Source organism: Taudactylus pleione, unplaced genomic scaffold (assembly GCF_031769625.1).
Source record: "Taudactylus pleione unplaced genomic scaffold, aTauple2 ptg000379l, whole genome shotgun sequence".
NCBI lineage: Eukaryota > Metazoa > Chordata > Amphibia > Anura > Myobatrachidae > Taudactylus > Taudactylus pleione.
The window spans coordinates 749,650-777,147 of NW_028284780.1; the positions used below are offsets into that span (position 1 = coordinate 749,650).

Consider the following 27,498-nt stretch of genomic DNA (forward strand, 5'->3'; position numbering starts at 1 on the left):
CACGCCCCCTTCTCGTTCACAACACACGTCATCTCCTGGGATATAAGGATTAATCGCGAGCATCGGGAACCATCGGAGCTGGTCGTAGAGCTTAAGGTTGACCATACCCTCTCTTAAGCACTACGATCAAATCAGTGTAAAATCCTCCCATGTCACGTGTTCCATGACACTACTTTAATTATGCACTCCCATTAAACGCCGTTCACATAATTAGGCATGCCTGCGTTCGGATCTCCACTCCCCCGTTTTCATGCACCTTCCCCTGTTACCACCCACAAACAGTTCAATCTGTCACTCAAACTAACGACCTTGCTGTGTTCAAGGAGAGAGAAATTTCTGATCGTAACAGCTAGTTTGCGCACGCGCATTGCAAACTACGCATGCGCAGTTTAGCAAACATCGGTGACGTACGACCGTGCGGCCGCAACGACCGACTCTGAATGAGGTCCAGAGTGTACTTCATTCTAAAATTGCCATTTAATATTTTCAGCACAATGACTGGAATCGCAAAGGACAGCTCTGCCGATAAGCGCTGTCCTTTGTGAGAGAACGTCCGTGTTTATGACCCAGTAGTCCCTCTCTGCATGCTTTCATATGACGTGTGTGCCGCAGGGGGTGCTGGGAGGGATTCTATTGGATCGCTCTCAAAGCAAACTGCGATAAGAAGCCCATAGGCTTCTATTGGGAACCACCATCTAAAGATGTTGTTGCCCACGAGGTCCAAGCTGCAGAGTTTTGCTTTCTGAAGCTTGGTACATATGAGAAATATGGGATGCTGTGTGTACTGAGGGGTAGTATGGGGGCTAGTATTGTTGGGGCTGTGTATACTGCGATAGTATGGGTGGGGCTGTGTATACTGAAGGGTAGAATGGGTGGGGCTGTGTATACTGGGGTGTAGGTATGGGGGGTTGTGTATACTGCTTTGTAATAAGTGGTAGTATAGTGGGTATGTAGTGTTCACTCTAGCTCCGGCAGCAGGCAGGGCGCCGGAGCTAGAGAGGGCAACCTAGTGCGCGTGCCCGAAAAGGGGGCGTGGTCATGAAAAGGGGGCCTGTCTATAAGACACGTCCCCTTTTCGTCATACGTGGGGGCGTGCCCGGCGCTTACGGACATGCCGGGCAACCCCCAAGCACTGCAGAAAGGGAGAATAGATGCCAGGCGCATGCGCCCAGCGTCTATTCTCCGCCGGTGACCGGGCCACCGCATGTTTCTCCACCCGCGGGACACTGCGTCCCGCGGGTGAGAACTGCACCCGCAGGCTGTGAGGGCAGGGCGCTTTTTGCCCTCCTCCTGGAGGGCAGGGTGCTTTTTGCCCTCCAGAAGGAGGGCAGGCCGCCGCGCCCCGCTAAAACAGCCTAGCGGGAATGCTAGGTATGGATACCCCTTAATCGCTAAAGTGAAATAATTACTTTCCAATCCAATTGTGGTTCCAAAGCACAAAAAGTTGTATTTTACTTGCTTTTTTGCACTAATTGTTTAGATCACAGCGTGTTATACTTTTTCCTGCAAAATATAAGGTACAGTCGATACATACACTAGCGCTCTGGATCCAGTTCTCAGTCATCAATCCTGAAGCCTGCTGTCATCAAAGAAGGGAAAATGACTCCCTTATGGTGTCCAGAGCAGTAGCCTATATACCTTACAGGTCACAGATAAATCAATAGAGACAAGCTGGCATGATTCCATTGGTCCTTGCTCCTGGTCACTCTGGTCATTGGTTAGTTCATTCGGTGTCATCAGGGGTATGTCTTGAATCTCCAACAGTTGCTTTGTGTAGTTTCCCACTGAAGAACTGATTAAACTGGCTACCGACACTACATACAAAATGTTAACATGCTTACCAATAACTCCCTATAGTTCGTAACTTGCGAATGCATGATGCGATCTCCTTGCCGATAGAACCAGAGATCTGCAAATGAACAGGGATTTAATATAATACCAAACATGACATGTCTACTATGTTCTAAACCTTAGATCTTATTTTACACATTTCATCATAATTACTTGTTAAAAAGACCTTTAATAACTCTTTATTAACTTATTGTAAATAGGAACCATTATATACATATGCGTTCGCATATGTGCGTCTGTGCATTGATGTAGGAAATGTTCGTATATACGAGCATCTGTGTAAGCAAATAAGTCTGTGTGTGCGTTATGTGATTCAGTGTATGTGTGTGGTGGGTTCGCAGTTGTGCGCATTGGATTGTGCCGACGCAAAGTAGCGTCCGATTTACTCTTTAGCTGACAACAGACGATTAGATCGTCAATAATTGCAAACTATCACATCCAATTATTTGACTTCGACAGTCCACCCTTTGATAGCAAACATAAAACTATCAGATTCTGATCTTAACATTTCCAGTCATGCATAATAATGTTTTATTCAATGTTCTAAACGGTGTGACACAATTCGGTCATTGAACTGTTTAATAATGCATTTCAAGAGGGTAGAACAACCCTTATACACCATATGCGGAACTATAGGGGATCATTGGTAGGATGTGGGATCTCATCGAACCTATAAAATAAGTTTGGGGGAATTGAGACTACTTTATCTAGGATGTTTTACGGAACATTTACAATAATTATTATTACACATGACTTAGCCTATTAGCATATTATTATCTGTAGCCACATTCAATGTTAGGATTGTAATGCAGTTCTTTATCAACCTTAGTACCCATATTACCACTATCCATCACCATCAAGATTTCATTTTTACTGTTCACCTTAGTGGTACATTTCCCACACTTCAACAGAGCAAGGACACATCTAACACATAAACCAGTTACTAAGACAACAAGTATAAGGATAAGGAGCTTACCTACACTAGCTATCATTTCCTGGGCCCACTCTCCTAGACCGGAGAACCATTTTACAGGGTTCAACCATGAGAACCACTCTGCTACCTTCTCCACCGTCTCAATTAGCGAGGAATTATGGTTCTTTTGAAATTCCCATTTCAGCTGCAGAATTTCATCCATCTTCCAGTCAATCATTTCCTTTGGGTCATTGGTGTTATTTGTAACATGTGCAACATTTGACACCAAATTGGGTGGCCAAAGTCACACAATATCCACCAGTAATAGATGTTAAATAGTTTAGCACTAGCCTATGTTGTACTAACTCCTTTTTATAAGCTTGTAGCTCTTTACCTGTATACCTGAACGTTTCATCATACATCTCAGTGATATTATCTATTAATTTAGCAAGGTCTTGGATGTATCTAAAATTTAAAGTTCCCTGAGCGATCCTGGTGGGATCTAATGCTACCAAAATTTGGAAGACAGTTGTTTCGCTAATCAACTGTGTGGCTGTATGTACTTCACCAGGAATCATGTTTCTTTTGTCTCGGTGTTCATACGGCGAATGAAGGTATGGAGACAGTGGCGTAACTAGTGTCCCTGCAGCCCCCGCGGTGGCTTGGGGGTGGCGCCGAAGGAGGGCGCTAGCTGCCAAAGAAGCGAGGGGAGAGAGAGGAAGCCGCGCTGAGTGCTCAGTCAGTGCAGTGTACTGTTAGGATGCGCTGCGCTGGAGACGGAGGAGGACCAGGACGAGTCACTGGCCAGGCGCGAGGGAGCCGGCGGAGCCATTGTCTGTCAGTCAGTCACAGTCACACAGTGTGTGACTGACTGTGAAGAAGAGTGCTGGCTGCTGTTGAGACTGTGAGTCGAGGTGAGCGGCAGCTGCTTCCTGAGGACCGCGGACGGCCTGCAGGGGCGTGGGAGCCGCCGCTGTGGCCAGACGGTTAATCACCGGCATTGATACAGGGCTGGGCAGCGGCTGTGACAGTGACAGCCGCTGCCCAGCCCTGTATCACAGCCGCTGTCCAGTCCACCCCAGTATCACAGAGGCTGCCGCTGCCCTCCCCACCCCAGTATCACAGCCAGTGCCCAGCCCAGCCCTGTGTCAGGGACGGTCAGTGGCTGTGATACAGCAGGGTTGGGCAGGGCAGAGGCTGTAAAAAAAACAGGCCCACGGAGAGCCTGTAATAATAAGGGCTGGGGGCCACTTGAGCCTGTAATAATAAGGGCTGGGGGGGGAAAGACTAGAGCCTGCAATAATAAGGGCTGGGGGGGGGGAGAGACTAGAGCCTGTAACAATAAGGGCTGGGGGGGAGACTAGGGCCTGTAATAATGACTGGGGGGGAGACTAGAGCCTGTAGCCCACACAGTGGCATAACTACTGTCCCTGTGACTGTGGGAGCCTTGAGCCGGCCAGCAAAGCAGGGGCTGTGTGTCACAGTCACACTCACAGTGTGTGACTGTCTGAACTTAGAGAAGAGTGCTGCTGCCTATCGAAGTGAGCTGCTGCCTGAGGACCGCAGGCGGCCTGAAGGGGCCCTGTATCAGGGCTGGGCAGCGGCTGTGAAAAGGACTGGGCAGCGGCTTTGACACTGGTGGGGAGAGGCTGTAAGTGGGGAAAGTCTGTAAAAAGGGCTGGGAGTGGGGAGAGTCTGTAAGTAGGACTGGGGAGAGGCTGTAAGTAGGGCTGGGGAGAGGCTGTAAGTAGGGCTGGGGAGAGGCTGTAAGTAGGGCTGGGAAGAGGCTGTAAGTAAGGCTGGGGAGAGGTTGTGAAAAAGGCTGTGGAGAGGCTCAAATATGATATATTTGGTGTTTTAAGCTTGAGTCAGTGGGCTGCATTGCAGTGCTTGCCGCATATATATTATGTTAAATTAAAAATAACAAAAATGGGTACAAATCCCAAATCACCATGTCACATGGCTTCCCCTTAGAAAGTGAAGGAATAATAACAAAACCAGGGTATATTTTTTTAATCTATCTTCCCTATAGTTTCTCTCTTCGCTAAATAATCAATACAGTACTGTATTGATTATTTAGTGAAGAGAATAACTATAGTGAGAAAACCTATTCCCTGGTTTTGTAATCAAAAGGGCATGCTAGGTCTGTATATACAGTATTTTGTTCTATTTTCCTAGCACAGTCTGATGCTTATTATAAAATACAGGGCCTGAATCACCAAGGATCGCTATTGAGATCGCAGCTCTGTGATCGCACGTAGGGTAGCTGTGAATACCATTTTGGGGGGAAGGTGGGGGCGCCAGAAACTTTTTTTGGCAGGGGGGAGCAAAATTTATAGTTACGCCACTATGGTGTGTTTTTATGGATACCAAGCATTTCACCATGTGTAAGTGTCATAACCTCTGGGAGTACCCTACCAATAAAACATAAACCTTCTGAACTCTGAGAGAGCCACGTTTACGCTTTCCTTCCACATATAAAATACATATCATCTGGGAGTATATAAGGAATAGAATGCATCATTATCATTGAACACATTATTTTAACGAAGGATCCTGCCCCTCTTTCCTCCATTTGACTGGTACACATTTCTGGTTGTATAATATCTGCACAGTACCATATTGGTACTCTGCCAACCATTACTTTAACATAACTACGTGTGTACCTGTACCTGAAGTATCTCTCACTTACAATAATTTTGCGTACAAGTTCAGAATCTATTGGTTCATTATCAGCTCTGTGTGAAAAGGTCATTGTCTGATTGTTCCCGGTCATCTCCCAATTTCCTAAAGCATAACAGGGATCTATCTACCTGATACTGGTGGAGCTTCAAATTAGGGGGGTTAGATATGTTAAAAGTTTTTGTCCACCATTTTCCCCCCTGTAATTCAAGAACCTCAGACATTTAACGGGAATGGTACTAATCCTACATTATGTTGTCCCTGAGGCATGTGAGTGCAAACCCAACATTCAGCCTGGTTTAAGACATTACCCACTAAGGAATGGTAATCCTCTAAAGGATGCTCGCCCAAATACAGACTATTCTTGGACTGGCATCGTTGGATGCACTTTTCATCAATTAGGGATCCACAGGTCGCACACATACAATATTCCTCAGACAATAGCCCTTCACACTGACTCCGAGTTTCTTGGATAACACATCTCTTAACAATTACTGTACTGAGTTTGACCATATACCGCCCTGATTGTTTTATCGCTCCTTCTCCTGACCCCACTCCATCTATATCACCATCGGCTTCTCACTCAGTCATCTGTCCTCCATCACAGAAACAGGAAATCCCGAAACAAATAAGGATAATGAGAACCCTGGAAGGAAGCAGAAACACAAACCCATCCCACCACTCCATTGCTGGAATAGTGGTCTGCAAATTTCTCTAGCTCAGGTGTTGCACTGCAGTCTCTCGGAACAGGCTCGCAATCGACAGATCCACGTTATCTGTCTCGACTCCACCTTGTATCTCCTCCGGGTAGTTCACCTTTCTGCAGTGAGTGGAATGGACCCAGGTATCTCTCTCTTTTACTTTCAACGATGTAGTACTTGTCAGTAACACTTGATACAGACCTTCCCACCGATCTGTCAAACAACCTGAGCGTAAGAATTTCGGATCATAACAAATTCTCCAGGTTCAACATCATGACAGTTTGTTTCTGGCATATCAGGTGGTAACATTTTCAATTTCTGTTGCTGCTGTTTCAGCTGTTGACTAATTTTTATAAGATGTTTCACAGTAACCTCATTATTGCTCTTCAAATCATCCTGTGGACTTATAATCAAATGAGGTTGTCTCCCAAACAGTATCTCAAAGGGGGACAGATTAAGAGGAGGTGTAGGAGTGGTCCTGATGCTATGGAGGACTAGTGGTGAGGCTTCAGGCCATCCTAATACAGTATCAGCCATGCTCTTACTCAGTTTGTTCTTAATAGTAATGTTCACTATCTCCACCTTGGCACTGGCTTGCAGTCGGTAGGGAGTGTGAAGTCTACTATTGATACCCATTAACTTACACATGTTCTGGAAAATATCTCCAGTGAAATGAGTACCCCTATCACTTCCTTTGATTCTAGGGATACCGTATCTGCATACAAATTCCTGAACAATCTTTTTAACAGTATTAGTGGCAGCTGGATATGCCTCTACCCAATTAGAAAGCACATCGGTACAAACTAATACATACTTGAGATTCCTGCAGGGTGGTAATTGGATGAAATCAATTTGTATTACCTGAAAAGGACCGTCTGTCGGAGGGATATGAGATGGCTCAGTTGGTATGGTCTTCCCAACGTTTTTCCTCAAGCAGGTTAGGCAGGACATTGCCCTTTTTTCAGCTTAAGAAGAAAAGCCTGGTGCACACCTATATGCTCTGACCAACTTGCACATACCTTGTTATCCCAGATGAGTCAGACCATGCGCTGCCTCAGCCAGGCTTGGGTAATATGCCCTGAGAGCAACAGGCTTACCTTGTCCATCTCTCCAGAGTACAGTGGACTCCTGACCACATCCCTTCAACCTCCAGACTGCCTTTTCCTGTAGGGGACACAAATTTTGCATCTCAATTAATTTCTGCATGTCTATTGTCTGGAAGACCATAATTTTATCAGTTATTAAATTTATGCGCAACCCTGCTACCCACTTGGCAGCTTCATCTGCTCTGTTATTGCCCAATGACACCAGGTCTTCTTCACATGTATGGGCTTTGCATTTGATGACAGCTACTGCCTTTGGTTGCTGGATCGCTGTCAAGAGTCTTTTTATGTGGTGTGAGTGTGCGACTGTTGTGCCTGCTGCTGTCATAAAATTTCTCAGACGCCAAAGAGCCCCAAAATCATGTACTACCCCGAAGGTGTACCTGGAGTCAGTGTAGATATTAACTGACTTACCTTCTGCCAGCTCACATGCTCTCCTTAATGCCACCAATTCAGCCACCTGTGCTGAGTGAGGTGGACCAAGTGGTTCAGCTTCTACAACATCCTTGTCATTTACAACAGCATAGCCTGTGCATAATTCTCCTGTGTCAGTTTGTCTATGACAACTCCCATCCGTGTAAAATGTCAAATCTACTTTTTCTACTGGTGTATCATGTATGTCAGGTCTTGCAGTAAAGGGCTGATTCAAATACTCCATACAATCATGTGTATCAGTATACCTGCAAAACTCACTTTCAACCAGCGACTCACCTCCCTCTACCCTTTGTGCATCTCGAGGCACATATGGTAAGTACGTTGCTGGATTTAACGTATTGCACCATTTAATGGTGATATTTGCAGGTGCCATTAGAGCTAGTTCCCATTTCGTGAACCTAGCTGAAGAAACATGTCTAGTTTGGGCAGAATTCAGCAAAGCAGATACTGCATGTGGTGTATAAACAATCATATCATGACATAATACTACATCCTCGCTCTTATTTACCAGGAGAACGGTTGCTGCTACACTACTTAAACATGTTGGGAGTGATCTTGCCACAGTGTCCAATTGTGCACTGTAGTATACTACAGGGCTGCTAGTATCACCATGTGTTTGTGTGAGGACACCTGCTGATAAGCCATCAGCGTCTGTACAATATAACTCAAAAGGTTTTTCATAATCTGGTATTCCCAATGCAGGTGCTTTCGTCAGACTGTCCTTAAGGTTAAGGAAAGCCTGCTCTGTTTCCTCAGTGTGTGTGACACGGTAGGGTTTTGAGGATGAGACTAAGGGCCTCATTCAGAGGTGGTCGGAGGATGCAAGCGGCCGCTCAGAAACTGGGCGGCCACTTGCATCCTGACCACCCACCTCTGTTGCGGTCGTTAGGCTGTAGGTTAACACCCACAGCTCTAATGAGCGCTCGGGTGATGGTCGCGATGGTCATTGACCATCGCGACCATCGGGGCTTACGACGAGACCCTAGGGTAGGGTCTCGCTTGTCCTAAGCCCCGGAGAGCTTCTGGCTCTGTCAGAGCCGGAAGCTCTCCACTGACATCACTAGTGATGTCAGTGGGGCCTCCCCCAAACGGCAGGCATTCCCATGGGAACGCCTCCGTTTGGGCTGCCACCCCCCCGGCCCGCCTTCCAAACGGGGCGAGCTGTCAATCAACATCGACAGCTCGCCCCCTTTGGAAAGAGACCCGCTACGACTGGCGCTGTCGGTCGTAGCGGGTCTCACGCATGCGCACTGGCAAAACATCGAGGCGGCCCTGCGGTCGTAGACCTTACGGCCGCCTCTGAATAAGGTCCTAAGTCCTGCAATGGTAATGCCAAAATAGAAAAACCTGGGATCCACGTTCTGCAATATCCACACATGCCCAAGAAGGTACGGATTTCCTGTTGGTTTTGTGGCAGTGTCATGGTCTGTATGGCCTGTATTCTGTCAGTCATCAAATGTCGTAGCCCCTGGGTTAGACAGTGTCCCAAGTATTTACCCTTAGTCTGGCATGGCTATAATTTGTCCTTTGGAACCTTGTGCCCTGTTTGTGAGAGATGAAGTAACAACAGTTTAGTATCATTTGAACATGACATAAACAAATCAGAGCACAACAACAAATCATATACATTTTGAATTAGAACAGATCCATTGCCTGGTTGAAAAGATTGCAAACAGTTGTGTAAGGCCTGAGAGAAAATACTGGGGCTATCTATGAAACTCTGGGTAAATTGTGTCCATGTATATTATACCCCTCTATAGGTGAATGCAAAGAGATATTGACAGTCAGGGTGAAGAGGGACAGAGAAGGCGGCAGAACATAGGTCAATGACAGTGAAGTGGGTTGCAGATGGTGGAATCTGCATGAAGATGACAGCTGGATTGGGCACTATGGGGAATTGGCTCTCAACTATTTTGTTTACACCCCTAAGGTCCTGTACTAGTCTATAACCCATCCCCCCAGCCTTCTTCACTGGAAAAATTGGACTATTGGCTGGGCTAGCTGTACGAATTTAAATCCCATGTTTTAATAACCTCTCAATTATGGGATAAACCCCTAACTACCTCTGGTTTTAACAGGTACTTGAGGATTTTTGGAGTTTGCCTACCACTTTTTAAATTTATCATTACAGGAGATATATTTGCTATCAATCCAGTGTCCTGTCCATCCTTGGTCCAAAGTGAACCCGGTATTTGAGATAACATCTCTTTTACTTGGGATGAGCTTTGTTCTAAAACGGTAGAGTGAAGCATTAACCTTTGTGGAGTGTCCAACATATCCCTTACCTCATGCGCAACCTTCTCTGGGATATCTAGGAATATACCATCAGGGGTATAGTAAATGACACATGCCATTTTACACAACAAATCCCTTCCCAGCAGGTTAGTAGGAGCCGCCACTGCCAGAAGAAAGGAATGCTTGGTTTGCAGCAGCACGATAGTAACCTCTGCCGATTTGGTTAGCGGATAATGCTGCACTCTCCCCGTTACTCCCATTGCTGGTACTGACTTGTTAGTAACTTGTAAATTAGATGGAGAATTTAACACTGATCTGGTCGCCAGTGTGTCTACAAGAAAAGTAGGTTTAGTACCAGATATATCAACTGTCATTGTAGGTGCTTCCCTAGTATTCTAAGTTAACCTGACTGGCTTTAGACTACAGGTATGACCTGACCCCTAGCACTGATTATCACTCTCTAGCAGAGCATTCACTGCCACTATGTGAGCAGGTGATTGTTGGACGTTTCCTGAATTATGTGGGTGTCCTCTCTGTATGTAATTTGGTGTTGCTGTCCTCGGTGGCGCTCACTTTTTCACTTTACAGTACCTACTTACTGTATGTGTCCTAATTTATCGCAATTATAACACCTTCGTGGTTGGTATGTGTTTTGTGGCTGTGGGTTGATGTGTTGAGATCTTGTAATTGTTCAGGTAAATATGTGTTTTGCGGCTGTGTATATGAACCTGCTAAAGCCTGAATGCTCACAGCCATTAACCTTTCACTTTGTGTCTTTCTTCCTGAGTATGTTCTTATCATGGTCTATTGCTGACTCTCTAAGAGCATCTACAGTAATTCCTCTCCAGTTAGGCTGAGAGGTTTGCACCCTGGTTTTTAGAGTGTCTTTGAGACCATCCATGAGTACCGTTACAGCTACCTCCCTGTGGTGTATATCATCCTTTATATTTTCTATCCCAGTGTACTGGGATATCGTCTGCAGCGCCCTGGTGAAATAGTCTGCTGCAGATTCACTATCTCTATGTTTGATAGTGAAGATCTTGCTCCAGTTAACTATCACTGGAAAATATACGGCCAATTGTGTGACTATACGTTGAATGTTAGCCTGATTATCCTAATCAGTCAAGCATACATCTTCATCCAATACACAAGCCGTGATAAACTTTTTCACGTCGGTATTGGAAGGGAGACATGCCCTTAACACCACTCGCCAATCTTTATTAGTTGGCTCATGAGCATTTCCTAAATCCCTAACAAATTTCTGGCACTTGGCTAACTCTTTCCTAGGATCGGGAAAGTCTGACATTATGGAATGTAACTCTGCTCTCGTCCATGGACAATGCATTGCTACATCCCTCATGGGAACTAAACCCTCTCTATCCGGTTTCAAATGGGGAATAGTTATTGTACAGACCAGATGTATACCTGCCACATTGCTAAGTTCAGGGTTAACTACGGGGCTTATGGTCTCGGTACTCTGGAGGTTCAGTCTCTTACTGCTATGCACTCCACTATCCTCGCCAATTTCCACTTCTGCTACAACTGGGGGGGTCACTTCCTTTACTTGTTTCTGTGGTGCCTCTAACAGATTAACAACATGTGTAATGGCTGATATTACTTTGGGTTCATCATCTTCTACATACACATTTTCTTTATAGTTACTTAGTACAAGGTATAAATTACTTGTTACATTTTTATCGTTTTTGGTATCGGCTGTACCTACACCTTCAACCGCATAGGGCGGTGGACGTCGCATGCGCTATCCCCTTTACCTTTGGTAGCGCTACGTTGCGTGTGTGCACGCTCCCATGCGACGCGTAAATGATGCTCCCTTGTGTAGCATGCATGACGCTGTTTTGCATCGCGTGCACGCCACTCAGCCACGTGTTCCCCTCATGCTGCCACGACTTTAAACAGTCATTGTATTTTACCCGTTTCTTCAGTGATTTGACTAAACATATGCCATTTCTTACATTATTTAGTACCTCCAAATCAAAACTGGCAATTTTAGGGAAAGGATTAACAAATCCTTTGGTCATCTTGACCCATATGTCACAGTACACAGTAGCGTACGCACCATACTTTGCATACATTATATACCTTGCCTAACCCATCGGCCCTTCCATGAGCAGCACATCATCGACCATTTCTAGCGTTTGCTTTGCCCCCATTCTGGAGAATGCTCAGCAACTTTATCACTAGAGAATTTCGACTTGTGAATGATTTCACGAGCTACGTTCACGCACTCCTTCCAGTTGTGCATAGCCGGCCCGCTAAGCGGTTCAGTCAGCTTACACAACGAGGAGCAGAATACCTGCCTATTGCGATCTATCCTGCTTGCAGCGAATTTACCCAAGCTTCATCCGCTCGCTTCCTACTTTGTTACTTTCACCTGGTAGAATATAAGTGTTCCAATAACACTTACCCTTGCCTGCGATTTCCTCCCCACAACTACCCAAGTCACAATCACAGTTTACGCAACTATGCGGTCCAATCGCATTGCCCCAGAGAACCTAACTGATCAATGGGAATTTGCGATTACTATTGGGTGTTGGACCGAAAAACTACCGCTGGTTTTTCGTACCACAATATACCTGCTTTGTATACTGGCCCGGTAGCAGTTTGCCTCGTCAGACACCTACCGAGTTTCCCCTGTCTTTTTTCAACAGTAACCCTTTCACATCACAAACACACGTTCACTTTCATATCCACCTTTCGTTTTCTGCGCAGAAAAACTTTTACCCAACTCTAGCAGTGCAATTTAGAGGTTTTTACCAAGTAATCGCTATGCATATAACAAGACTGTCTATCAAAACAATTGTTTAAAAACGTGGCAGCAGTACAGGAAATACGTATATGCTATTGTGCGACATATACACTATAGTGCGAGTCACACTTTAGCGCCAAAATTGACAATGAAAGAAACAAACTTTTCTCTGTTGTCCCCAGGTCCCTAATCAGTACTCCTAAAAATTACACAATAACGGACATCGGTTTCACAACACTGAATGGTAACAGGTTTTGAACACACTGCGTTCTTACCTCTTATGTCGCCTTCCACCCTTTGTTGAGGAACCGAGATCCGTACGCTATTGTGCAACTTCCGGTAACGTGATATCAACTGTGAGCCCCCATCTATGGATACCCCTTAATCGCTAAAGTGAAATAATAACTTTCCAATCCAATTGTGGTTCCAAAGCACAAAAAGTTATATTTTGCAGGAAAAAGTATAACCTGCTGTGATCTAAACAATTAGCGTGAAAAAGCAAGTAAAATACAATGTACAGCCGATACATACGCTAGCGCTCTGGATCCAGTTCAGTCATCAATCCTGAAGCCTGCGGTCATCAAAGAAGGGAAAATTACTCTCTTATGGTGTCCAGAACAGTAGCCTATACACCTTACAGGTCACAGATAAAACAATAGAGACAAGCTGGCATGATTCCATTGGTCCTTGCTTCTGGTCATTGGTCCTTGCTTCTGGTCATTGGTTAGTTCATACGGTGTCATCAGGGGTATGTCTTGGTTCTCCAACAGTTGCTTTGTGTAGTTTCCTGCCGAAGAACTGGTTAAACTGGCTACCAACACTACATACAAAATGTTAACGTGCTAACCAATAACTCCCTATAGTTCGTAACTTGCGGATGCATGATGCGATCTCCTTGCCAATAGAACCAGAGATCTGCAAATGAACAGGGTTTTAATATAATACCAAACATGACCTGTCCACTGTATTCCACACCTTAGATCTTATTTACATACACATTTCATCATAATTACTTGTTAAAAAGACCTTTAATTTAATAACTCTTTATTAACTTATAGTAAATAGGAACCATTATATACATATGCGTTTGCATATGTGCATCTGTGCATTGATGTAGGAAATGTTCGTATGTATGTATGTGAGGATGCACGTGGGCGTCTTATGTGTACGCATGTGGATACACATACGAGCGTCTGTGTAAGCATATAAGTCTGTGTGTATGTTATGTGAATCAGTGTATATGTGTGGTGGGTTTGCAGTTGTGCGCATTGGATTGCGCCGACGCAAAGTAGCGTCAGATTTACTCTTTATCCGACAACATAAGACTAGATCGTCAGATAATTGCAAACGATCACATCCAATTATTTGACTTCGACGGACTATATATATTGCAAAATAATATGAGGGTGCTGTGTGTACTGAGGGGTAGTATGGGGGAGGGGGGCTGTGTATACTGTAATTTAATATGTAACCAGCGGTTGCAGTGAGAACTTGGATGCAGAGAGATTGATAGATGGGGCATTTGTGGGAGATAACGGGATGGCAAGTAAAACCCAGGCGTGTCGTGACTGTTTGGGGGATGTCTCAGCTACTTTCTATTTGTTGCACCTCTTTTTATAATCAGCAGATAGAAAGGGAGTGGCATTATGTATGTAAATATGCAGGTTATATAGCAAGCGGCACTATGGTACAGTATAAAACACTATGGGCCTGATTCTGAGTCAGACGCAGTGGAGTGAAGTTTTCCATCTGCTCATGTGTCTGAGTTGCACCGCGCATACATCCTGATGACCGTACAGAGTTGCAGTACATAATTAGTGTATTAGAAATATGCTGGGCATTCCTGGGCGGTTACAGGGGATTGGCTAGTCCGAGGTAGCATAGTATGAGCATGTATTTGGAGTGACACAAGCTTAAAAATGTCCCAGGACCGGGACGAAATGCATTGCTGCCCACAGTCCCACACCTGCTGCTACCTGCTGTACTGCACTGTTCACCGCAAGCCCCTCCAGCCTGTGCTGTTTCCTGTTATCCGTCCTGGTGCGGGGCATTTGACTCCGCTGCGGCCGCTCTCAGTCTCTGCCCGTCTGGATTATCCCAGCTTTCTCCCCAGCTCTCATCGTCTGGCCGGCTTCCCATCCACCCAAGCCGGAGCATCCTGAGAAGCCTGAGTCTTCTACGCTAGTTAGTACTCACACGTCCATCTCACTCCACACCGTGGCGTCTGACTGGTCGATCCACAGCTACATCCACCTACGGCTGTTGTGATAGCCACTATACCAGCCTCACGCCAATCATATATTCGGATCAACTAGACGGATACAAGTATATCAATACGGTGAACACACTGTTGCAACTTTTTAAGCACTTTGTTTCAACTCATGCTGAGTGCTTGCGAACTGTGACTTTCAAAATACAGACTGTTTCTTTCTTCAGATACAGCACAATTTGATTTATTTTAGCAGCTTATTTCTACCTCCATTTGATTCTAATATTGTCTTGATATATGCTCTTCATTTCTGATTTTTGTGTGATTTATTGTATATCCTATATGCCTTCTGTTATTTTTATTTCCTGATTATTAAATATTTATGCTCATATTACTACATGTTGTGATTTACCAGGGCGGTAGTCCTTTCCTACCATTTTTATGTGGCGTTGCAATTTTCCCCTTATGTCAATTATTGCTGCAGGCACTTGCTTTAATTAACAGTGTGCTCTATAAGCACTTAGATTTTCCACTTTTCTTCCGGGTAACAGGGGATTGGCTAGTCCGAGGTAGCATAGTATGGGCATGTATTTGGAGTGACATGGGCGGGTTGCTGAAAGTGGTTGCCTATAGAGATGCTTAATCGCTCACATTGGAAGCTAAACTCAAATGAATAATGCATAGGGCTTGTGCAAGTTTCAATGGTTCAACTGATCGTGGAGTATAAAGATGCACAAAGCATGATTGCAGCGTCTGTAGAGTCTGAAAGTGGGCGCCACAGTCCTTGCGCCTTCAGATGCACAGATGTACACCAGGGAAGGGCATTGTAGTATAATTGGCATAAAGTCACAGGTGCAACTGCAGAAAAAGACAGCCTCCACAGACTCCCACCCCCTCAATAGACCCGCCCCCATTAGGGCTGCTTTCAAAATTTTCCCAGACTCATTTTCTGACAAAAAAGACACTCGTCGCAAGCAGAGTATTACTGGACCAGGCAGCTCACTCGTACCAGGTGTCTCGCACCACATGGCGTATTGAGGCTAGGTGTATTAGGACTGTGATAACCTGGGGTAATTTAGCTTAGTAGAAGGTCAGTGGTGCAGAATAAGGGTCCTCATGCAGCTTTTCAGATTGAAATTATATAAAATGGAGCTTTACTGTCAGCATTTAGGAACAAAAAAATAACAAAACCCTAGCCCCCATTCAGGGCACTACCCCGCTTCTTGAACCCTGACTGTTATGGGCAACTAGTCTGCAAACGTAACAGTCTCTTGTAGTACTATATCTCACAGATATAGACATGGCCCCCTGGCCTGACTTCCACAAAGTCGCACAATCTTTTTAGTGGTCCTACCTGCCTTCTGCAAGTATGGATCCGGCCTCCCAGCCTGCAGCCTGGCTGCTACAGCTTCACACAGAGTTTTGTGGTTCTCCCTGCCTGACTGCAGGTCTGGATACCGGCTAAGCCTGGCCTCCAGGCACACTGAACTCTTTAGTTGCCACATATCCTATGTGTTTTTGTGAGATATATCCTATTATTGTATTCAAAATAATAGGAGAGGGTGAAAAACATCGTCGAAAAAGCCCTGTTTTTCGCAGATTGCAGCGATCAATTTGCGGCTGAACAATGGTCGGGTCCAGCGGCGGCTGCTACCCTCTTGGATGAGGGGGGCTGCCGCCGCTGAAAAGGAATCTCACCTCTTCATGCCAGGTTCCAGTGACAATCTGTCAGGCGCCGTGACCAGCGCATGCGCACTAGTGGCTGGGAGCTGCGCATGTGCATGTAACCGGCTTCCAAAGGGCTGCATCATCTGCAGCCCCTAGGAGCCGGTTAGGGCTGGCGAAAAAAGAGAGTAGCGGCTTCTTACTGGAAGCCACTCTCTGCTAATAGCAGCCCGGACTGGCAGAGACACCTAGGGGCAGTCCCTGTGGGAGGAGACTGCCTGTTGTATATCTGACTGGCAGGTGGCGCTTCCAGTAGGAAGCCACTGCCAGTCACGGTGTAGAGAGTGACTGCACTGAGGCGACAGATTTTACTGGGGGGGCTGCAGCCTCGTAGCCCCTAGGCAAAATCCGCCACTGGTCGGGTCTAATTGGATACCGCCCTAAGGCCCTGATTCAGAGACTGACGCTCTGAAAGAGCGCTCGCTCTGAATCTGGGCGTTATTTTTTTGTGCGGCCTCCTGGACGCTCGCATAGTTGTGGGTGATCACCCACCGCTATTGCGAGAGGCCAGGATGATGGTCGCGATGGTCAAGACCATCGCGACCATCGGGCTTGCGGCGAGACCCTTGTGGTAGTGTCTCGTGGCCGCAGGCCCCAGAGAGCTTCTGGCTCTAATAGAGCCGGAAGTTCTCTCACTGACATCACTGGTGATGTCGGTGGGGCCGCCCACAAACGCAGGCATTCGCTTGGGAATTCCTCCGTTTGTGAAGCCATCCCCTCGCCACGCCTACAAAGCGGGGCGAGCTGTCGATCAACATCGACAGCCGCCCCTTTTGTACCAAGCCATGGAGCGAGAGATTTTCTCTCTCGCTCCGGGGCTTGCGCACGCGCAGTGCGGCCGCTGCACGTGCGCAGAGCACACCATCGACCCGCTCGCGAGCGGGTCTGAATCAGGCCCTAAGTTCTAGCCTGACCAACTAAAATTGACTTCTTATTCTACATATAGGTGTATGCAACACACTATAATCCGGAAACAGCCTGGTCAAGCAGGACCAGGACCTGTGCTCTAATTGCTCTTATGGTGCATACACACGGTCAGATGAACGATTGAATGATTTTAACAACGATTTGATCGATTTCTGACTGCATTAAAATGAATGGAATCGTCCAAATCTGACTGCAAACACATCAGATGTCAGATATCATTATCTGACCAGCAGGAACGTGCATTGTTCATCGTTCATCTGACAAACATGTCAGATATGTCAGATTTTCCTTCAGATATGAACGATTGAACAGTTTTAAAAATCGTTATTGTACAGATCTGAAGGAAAATCTGACCGTGTGTATGCAGCATTACCCCAACATGGTCCTGCTTTTACTGTCAGGTACAAATGTAAATTAGTTTATGGCAAATTCTTATTTTTTTAATGGCAGATTTAAAATAAATGTGTCTTTCTCTGTACCAACAACATGCTGTGCAAATTAGTAATGGTAATTAAGACAACAAAATTAGGAGTGTTCTCTTCACAATAAGATAATTTATCAATTTACATTAATGGTACTATATCTTCACACCAACGCCATTGTAATGTCATTGCTAGGATGCTGCTTTATCTGTCATTGTTGCTTTATAATGATAATTCCAGCCAAATACTGAAAATTTGATGCCTGATCATTTGCAAAAAATCAGTCAAAAAAATCTCCCATATTCTGACGTAGGAAAACAAATTATATATTTTTAATAGTGTAATGAAATGTCACGCTTTACATTTAATTAAAAATAAAGCCAGTGGGGATAAAACTGCAATTGCTTTTGTGTTGGTGGCATTTAATTTTACATTGGTCTCTCGGCTTAGGAGGCAATGCATTTTAGTCCTCTCCAGCACTGCCAGGAAGTATTCATCTTCTAACACAAGATGGGTGAGATATAATAAACTGGCAGGCTGTGCTGGATAGGAGACCATGACTGCTGCTAGTCCCGCCTCAGCCTGGCTTGTATTCAGTGACATCATGCTGTCTACTACAGCAACCTGTGCAAGGGTCGAATTCCTGGCAGCACAGGTAAAGCAAACAGTACTTCCTGTAGCACAGGGAGGAGCGTAGCGGAGAGTGTGACAGCTTTCTCAAGCTTCTGGAAGGAGTAATTACCAATATGAAGTCAGACAGGGAAGAAGGAAAAGCTGGTATGTTGCTTGTCTAATGTATAACTCTAATCCCTCACAGATAATAGTTTAGTGTTTTGCATGCATTGCAAGTGAAGTGGATCCCTTTTACTTTTTCCTATAGTGCTAGGTCTTTTCTAAACATTGAGGTAACTTCTGTCTGTGTTGTCATGGTTTGGACAGGAACATGCAGTGTTTGAGGTTCTCGTGCAAGTCAGTCAGCCTTGCAGAGCTCCATTGATTGGCACTGGAGCAGAAATAACTTATTTTCTCCTTGATGCACGTTTACCTTTTAATGATTATAGTTGCATTCTCATTCCTTCAATACAAATCCAGAAATTAGCCACTTGCAAGGGAGTTTATTGCAAGAACAGCTTGATTGCCAGCAACCTGTGTATTTTTTTATTTTTATATATATTTTCTACTTGTTGCCAGCACATAGTGGTGAAAGGTATTTATTGAGTTCCAAACCAATATTCATCTTGTTAGTTCTTTGATCAGCTAATTCCATCAGTGGCATTAGTCAACCTTCGTTCTCGATCGGCTAGCTGCATCAGTGGAATGAGCCCACCTTTGTGGGACAGTGAAAGGTGTGGCCACACCCTCTTCCCTAAAAAAAATAGAGAAAATAGTATGCTTGCACCTGCAAAGGGGTAAATGTGTACCCCCTCAGCAGAGATGCAAAGGGAAACATTTGTCCCCCTCAGCAACTGAACCCGAGCTCATCCAAAAAGCCCAAGTAAAGACTTTATTGTATTTTTTGTTTGTACTAAATAAAAGTACACCTTACCTATATGATGGTTTCTCTGCAATGGGGAACCTCTGAATAAATTGATCCTTCCGGGGAAGACAGTCAGTAGTCACTCTTCATGATCACATGGGCTGGAAGATGCCTGTTTGTGTAGGAATATAACCAATGTCGTTGTCATACAACAGAGTTTCAACCAGACTCGTGTCCCCTTCCTGGGGACTCTAGCGTCCTCCACCCTGACTCTCTCTAGCCCCCTGCCCCTGTCTCTCTCTAGCCTCCTGCCCCTGTCTCTCTCTAGCCTCCTGCCCCCTGTCTCTCTCTATCCCCATGCACCTGTCTCTCTCTAGCCTCCTGCCCCTGTCTCTCTCTAGCCTCCTGCCCATCTCTCTCTAGCCTCCTGCCCCCTGTCTCTCTCTAGCCTCCTGCCCCATCTCTCTCTAGCCTCCTGCCCCCTGTCTCTCTCTAGCCTCCTGCCCCCTGTCTCTCTCTAGCCTCCTGCCCCTGTCTCTCTCTAGCCTCCTGCCCCTGTCTCTCTCTAGCCTCCTGCCCCCTGTCTCTCTGTAGCCTCCTGCCCCGTCTCTCTGTAGCCTCCTGCCCCCTGTCTCTCTGTAGCCTCCTGCCCCCTGTCTCTCTGTAGCCTCCTGCCCCCTGTCTCTCTGTAGCCTCCTGCCCCCTGTCTCTCTCTAGCCTCCTGCCCCCTGTCTCTCTCTAGCCTCCTGCCCCCTGTCTCTCTAGCCTCCTGCCCCCTGTCTCTCTAGCCTCCTGCCCCCTGTCTCTCTAGCCTCCTGCCCCCTGTCTCTCTAGCCTCCTGCCCCCTGTCTCTCTCCAATCTTCTGACCCTTTGTCTCCAGCCTCTTGCTCCCTGTCATTACAGCCCTCTGTCTGTCCAGCCTGCTGTGTCACCTCTAAAACTCCTCACAGGGCCCCTCCATATTACCTACCTATTTCACAGTCTGCTGCATACTCCTCTAATGCCGGGTACACGTGACTAGACGATATCTCATCCTATCCGGCCGGATCAGACAAGATATTGGGCACATCGTCTAGTGTGTACCTGCTATGTCGCTGACGTTGCGTTGTAAGCGACATCGCCTGTCGGACCTGCATGCAAGTTCGAGGGCGACATTGTTAGCAAGGGCCATGCTGCCAAATGCAGCACGGCCCCAGTTGTCGCTGCCAGCATTGGTAAGTGTGTATGCACTTGCTAATGCCGGCACCCCGCCATGTGGCGTCGCTAACGACAACGGTACACACTAGACATCGTCTAGTGTATACCAGCCTTTGCTTTCGGCGGTTCTGCATGATGTCACGACGTACACCAAGCAGCGTGGAGAGCCTCTTGGTCCTAGTGCGTCTCTAACTAATGGCATCACAACACAGACACCAGACCTAAAACTAGACAAACTGCATCCCGTATCGAATCAATACCGGATGCAGCATGGCCCTTTCAATTACGGGATGATCCTGTAAAATACAGAATGGGTGGCAGCCCTAGGTACGGTATCCCATTCATTAGTAATATCACTTATTCCTGGTGAACTGAGCAAGCTTCATTGAGTCAGTCTAGAAAATGATTGCTTCCGATGTGCTTAGACTATGGACACACTTTTTAACTTGTTTCTTCTTATTCTCTAAGAATATGACTGCTCTCACAACTAAGGGCTCATTTTTTTTTTACTGATTGTAATAGGAATTGTTGTTTTAACCACTATAGTTCCATATCTAGCTAGTCAAATGCAAGCTCCCCTCCATTGCATATGTCAACAAAAAAATATTAATTACAAACAAAAGGCACATCCTAGTTTGACTGCAGCATTTTAAAACTGAAATAAATAATTGGTAAATAATAGCTCAGCCAAAAAGCTCAAGCAGCTGGCCTTTTAATTTACATTTTTTATTAAAATATAAGCAAGCGACTCTCCTACAAATGGAAGCTATGAAATGTTGGAAATAATGTTTGGATTAGGGATCTTGGCTGTAATACTGGGCCTGATTCAGCAAGGAATGCAGTTGCTAATACACAATCGGCCGATTGTTGTGTACTGTGTATACATCACAGTGCGCGTGCGCGAACTAGCCATTGTCATCGGGACTGCGATCACAGTGACTACCATTTGTGGGTGGTAACGGGGAAGTGGTTGGCTGAACACAGGCGTGCCAGTGCGGTTGAACGCCGTTGCAGGGGTGTGCATAAATTATCACTGCGATGCCCTACGCAGTCTGAGGTCTCATAGCATGCGTGGAATTTAGCAATTTCTGAATATGGAGTAAGCTTGTGCGTGAGGCTGCGATGGTACTCAATTGTACCGATGTTTTCTTCTTCAGGGTCCACAGGAACTGCCTTGGGGTATGTAGTTGGAGTAATCCATTGCACCAAACAGCTACAGCTTTGAAGTACCCAGCATGCGTAGGGCCTCCTCCCTATATACCCCGCCCCCAGCTACAGGCATTCAGTTTTTTTTGTTTGGTGCTCGGCAAGAGTCCAGACGCACCTCTAATGCTGGCCATACACACTACAATTATTGGGACAATCCGCCCGATATCGGCGGATCGCCGCAATAATTGTAGCATGTGGGGGGGCGACCGAGGGTTAAATATTGCTCGGTCGGGCATGCTGGATTGTCCAGCATGCCCGTCCCATGCGATATTTCCCGTTAAACTGTCAGCCGCATCGGGCAGTGTATGCCCAGCGCAGCCGACAGACATTTCCTGTGTTCCTTCCTACGGAAGGAACAGGGAAATGACTCCTCCCCCGGGGGCGGAGCGCGGATGTCGGGCTATACACTGTGAGATTTCTCTCACAGTGTATGCCGGCGACATCTGCGGCTGGCAGGCTGCCAGATAAAATGTCTGTCGGTCTGACAGACATTTTATCTGGCTGTGTATGCCCAGCAATAGGCAGTCCTAGGCTTTTTTGTTTATTGATTTACCTTTTGTTTTTTATATACTGGGTTTAGTTAGTTCTAAGCGTCCAAAGGGACGCAAGTACTACGACTTCTACACCTCCGCTGATGCCGAAACGCCAGCTTCTGAACGGGCCTTGGGGATTTCGGCGGGTCTCAGCGAAGGCGAAGCTGGGACCCGGACTGTAATTGGATCCAAGGAGATGACCAGGTAAGGCGATTCATCGCTTGCGGGGAATCGTGCACTGCAGTCCTGGCTTCCGGTGTAGGAGACTTATCTGAGGCTGCTGCGGGTGAAGGGCTCGTCAAAGTGCCTCACTAAGGCCGCCGGGACCATATAGTCTGACGCCGGGGATGGGTAGTAGACACACTAGTAAGCGTCTGCTACTGTGAGGCCAGCGTACACTGCCGTCAAAATCGCAGCGTAGGGGAGATAGGCGCTCCCCCGGCCGCTCCTCCCCCCAACCCAGACGCAACTTCCTGTGTGGGTTCCCGCGTCTGGTTTGTTATTTATGACCATCTTGTGGATTGAGACGCCCGCAGTTCACCTATGGAGCGCTGCTTGAAAGCGTTGGTTCTCAGAGATGTGGGTCAGTCTCCGTGTACGCCTCTCCCTTGGGTCAGGTATGCAGTGCTCTATATCCTACCAAGCCCCCTGGGGTTTGGTCATTTGATTCACAGCTCATTTACATTTGCATTGTATGTGACTAGCTAGCTAGCTGCTGTATTGACACTGTCTTTTATTTTCTAAAGTGTCAGATATATCTATCACTTTGTTTCTCCTCATCCCTCTGTACAGGTGAGTGAGTTTTTTTTTTTTTTCATTGTCTTGCACATATACTTGTGAAGACGGTCACAATGCATTTATACCTTATACCTGTGATGCATTGTTATGTCTAAAAGCACGGGGAAGAAGGAGGTTTAGCTATGCTGGTATCATGTAGATCCTGTTCGGCAGGCTTGTCGGAACAGGATTTTGTGCAAGATGGTTTATGTAGGGCCTGTTGTAAACAGCTTCTTCTCCAACCCGGTACACCAGCACCTGCACAAAAAACGCCTTGGGTGGCCTCTTGGTCTCAGGTTTTGTCAAATTTAGTGGAGCGTGCAGCAGCTTCACAGGTTCCTGCAATGGTGCTGCATCCCTCTTTGGGGTACCCACAACATTTACATCCTTCTATGTATATGTCTCCTATGAATCCTGATTGGTTGATGCTTATGCTCACTCTAGTCAGAGTATGCTGCCGTCTATAGCAGCTCAGCAGGTAATGGAAGCGAATAGTTCAGTGGTAGTAAAACAAAAAGCATAAGAGAGTATCCCTTCAGGCATTGCCTTAGGATCCTCACACGGCATCATCATCAGACTCTGATACGCAGAGTTCTGGTCCTTACTCGGTTGAGGAAGACCCCCAATCCTCGGTAGATGTCCCCACTCTGGTGAGAGCAGTTAGGTCTGTCCGAAGTATAGAGGAAGAGGAGGTTCCGCCTAAATCTAAGACTCTGGCCATTAGGCACCAGAAGATGGCAAAGGATTATTTCCCTCAGTCTGAACAACTGACGAATCTGAAGCATGGAATACTCCAAATAGGCGTTTCCATGCGACAAAGAATTTAACTTCTCGGTATCCATTTTTACTGGGTGATTGTAGCAAATGGGAAGTTCCTCCAACGGTAGATGCTCATGTGACAAGATTGATCCGGAGCTCTACATTACCTCTCCCTGCCGCATCCTCGCTTAAGGAGGCTACAGATAGAAAACTATTTGAATTAAGTTTTTACATTATCTGGAGCTATTACCAGGCCGGCTATGGCCGTAGCCTGGGTGGCCAGAGCTATGAAATAATGGACGATGTCTCTGGAAGATAGTATGCCAGATGCTACCAGAGAACAGCTGTCTTATGTCTGCCAATTGCGAGAAGCAGCTGGGTATGTTGGGGAAGCAGTTATTGATGCAGGTATTCTGGCTTCTAAAGTATCAGCAACCTCGGTGGCTGCTCGAAGGAACCTGTGGCTAAGAACATGGAAGGCCGATACAGGTCCAAGAGAGCCCTTGAGTCTTTACCTTTTGTCGGGAAGGTACTGTTTGGGCTTGAATTGGATAACATAGTGACTGCTCTGGCAGCATCCAAGTCTGCTGGGTTTCCCTCTACGTCTACCCCGAAGTATAAGCAGACGTCCTTTCCGCCTGCAGGGAAGGGTGAAGAGAGGGTCTTTCTCTAGACAGGATACTTCCCGTAGGATAATGCAGACCAGGAAATCTTGGTCAGTCAAATGTCCAGCTTCCAAGCCGGAAGATAAGCCCATTGCCTGATGGAGCGGGCCTCAGGGTAAGAAGCCGACTTATCCAGTTTTCTTACCCCTGGCATCAAACAACTATGGATGCTTGGGTTCGAGAAGTGGTCTCTCATGGGTACGCCCTCACATTCCTGAGGTATTTCCCTCAGAAGTTTTTTTGTACAACTGTTCCTTCAGACTCAGTCAAGGCCTTGGCCCTCCTAAGGTAAGGAGTTATAATCTCCTTTCCTGTGACACAAGAGGGAAGGGGTTATTTTTAAAATTTGATTCTGAAACCAAATGGGTCTCCTCGCCCTATTCTGAATTTAGTCTCAACAAATTCATCCATATACCCAAATTCCATATGGAAACTCCATGGTCAATTATGCTGCAATGGAGCTGAAGATTTCATGGTTTCTCTAGACATACAGGATGCAAAAGTTTCTAAGGTTTCCGGTGGGTCAGCAACATTATCAATTTCAGGCTCTGCCCTTCGGTCTGTCTACAGCACCTCGGGTATTTCACCAAGAATATGGCAGTCATGGCGGCTCATCTCAGGCGACAAGGAGTCGATACTACCATACTTGGATGACTTCCTGACATTGGCACAATCTCTGGAGGTTTTACAACACCATCTCCAAATGACCATTGCCTGCCTGCAAGAGCATGGCTGGATAATCATTTTGAAAAAGTCTTCTCTTTCTCAGCAGATGGTACATTTGGGGGCGCTGCTGGATTTTCTGGGACAAAGGATTTTTTTTTTACCAGCGGACAAGATTGCTGCCCTACAAGTACGGGTACACAAACTGCTCCGCAATCAGAAATTGTCAGTTCACTTAGCAATGCAGGTACTGGTGGAATATGCTCAGTTCCATTCCAAGACCCTGCAATGATGGATTCTGTCTTTTTGAGACGGTTAGTATCATCTGATAGTGTCAGATGATCCACATCTCGCCAGAAGTTTGCCTCTCCCTTGCGTGGCTGCAGACAACTCATTTAGACAAGGGTCGCCCATTATGGATCCCAGATTGGGTGCTCCTACTACAGATGCAAGGATGGGGCATGGTGACAGGTCATCACACATTTCAGGGAAGATAGAAAGCTCAGGAAAGTCCATAAATATTTTGGAGCTTCGGGCAGTACACAGGGCACTTGTTCTGGCACAGGACCTTCTTCACGGCAGGCCTTTCCAGATTCAGTCCAACGCAACTACAGTGGCCTACCTCAACCACCAGAGAGGCACACAACGTCCGGCAGCTATGAGGGAAGTGGTGAACATTCTGGTTTGGGCAGAATGCCATCCTCCGGCAATCTCTGCAATATTCATTCCAGGAATCCTTCCAGGAACTGGGAAGCGGCCTTTCTAAGTCATCAGGACATACATGCCGGAGAAGGGTTCTTCATCCGGACGTCTTTCAGTGCCTGGTGGACAAGTGGGGACTACCGGACGTTGATCTCATGGCATCAGTCACAACCACGAGGTCCCAGGTATGGGTCCAGAACAAGGGACTCCTCAGCCACCTTCATGGATGCTCTGGCGGTGAGATGGGACTTCAGTTTGGCATATCTGTTTCATCCGACTCCCTCCTCCCAAGGGTTATTCGAAAATTCAAGCAAGAAGGCGGCAGGATGATACTAATAGCTCCTGCCTGGTCCAGGAGACATTGGTTCACCAATCTGACATGTCTATCCATAGACAGTCCATTTCCACTTCCTCTACGGACTTATTTGCTAGTGTAGTGTCACTGCCTATATGTGGATCTACCTCAGCCGGCTTTGACAGCATGGCTCTCGAGTCTTCCGTCATAAGGACCAAATGTTTTTCTACTTCCATGATCCACACGATGCTTAGGGCAAGAAAGCCCACTTTGGCCCGCATCTATCACAGGATTTGGCATTCATTTTTTTATTGGTGCTTCCATAGAAAATATGACCCTAAGGTTTTCAGGGTCTCCCAAATTCTTTCTTTTCTTCAGGCTGGACTAGACCTTGAGAGTTCAGGTTTCTGCATTGTCAGTTTGGTTCCAGCGCAGAATTGCCACTCTGCCAGACGTTAGAACATTTATTCAGGGTGTTCTCCGTCTGCAACCTCTGTTTGTCCCTCTGGTGGCACCATGGGATTTATCTTTAGTTCTCAGGGCGCTGCAGGTTCCCCTCTTTGAACCCTTAGACTCAGTGGACCTCAAATGGTTGACAGCGAAGATGCTTTTTCTCCTCAGCTCGCAGAGTTTCTGATTTGGCAGCACTTTCATGTTGCTCTCCAGTTTTGATTTTTTTTCATCAGAATAGAGCTGTCCTCCGTACAAGGGCGAGTTACCTTCCAAAGTTCGTATCCCGTTTTCATATAAATGAGGAAATTGTGGTCCCAACCTCTGTCTTCTAAACATTACGGATGTGTGTAAGGTAAAGTGGACATCCTTATGTAGTGCTGCGGCGGCATTGCGATTGCAATGGATTAGCTTACTATTGCAGTATAACTGCGTGGGTAATCGCTATTGCATTCGCAGTTGCGTTCCGTAGTGAATCAGGCTCACTATCTGAAGTCACCTTAATGTTAGTGTCTCCTCCTGCAACCTACTGTATCTGATTTCTCCTGAAATTACACCCATGTACCTAAAGCACCAAAAAAGGCCAACAGGCAAGTCATTGTGTAGTACATTGTTTAATAATAAATCAATGGATTAAAAATCCTTACAATAAAAAAAACTTGTCAGTTTGCATATTATTGAACCTTTCTCGTTTGGGTCCACAGTCAGCCAACCTCACTTCAGTGTGAGGTCCTGGTAGGTGTTGGGAAGTTTCCACAAAATGTTCAGAAGTATGCTGATGCTGAATCCTAGTTTACAGT

The 27,498-nt window shown here is 46.2% G+C and overlaps 1 protein-coding gene across 9 annotated transcripts in view; it reads left to right on the forward strand.

Moving 5' to 3' along the window:
- The window catches only part of KAZN (kazrin, periplakin interacting protein), a 432,464-nt gene that overhangs the window by 213,985 nt on the left and 190,981 nt on the right, over positions 1–27,498 (forward strand). The window contains exon 1 of one of the 9 annotated variants that reach the window (XM_088445402.1): positions 18,674–18,747. The exons of the other annotated variants lie outside the window; for them this stretch is intronic. Within the exon in view, the coding sequence (XP_088301528.1) occupies positions 18,717–18,747 (31 nt within the window). The 5' untranslated portion in view covers positions 18,674–18,716. Of the gene's footprint in view, positions 1–18,673; positions 18,748–27,498 lie in introns of those variants that run through there. 9 annotated transcript variants of the gene reach the window in all.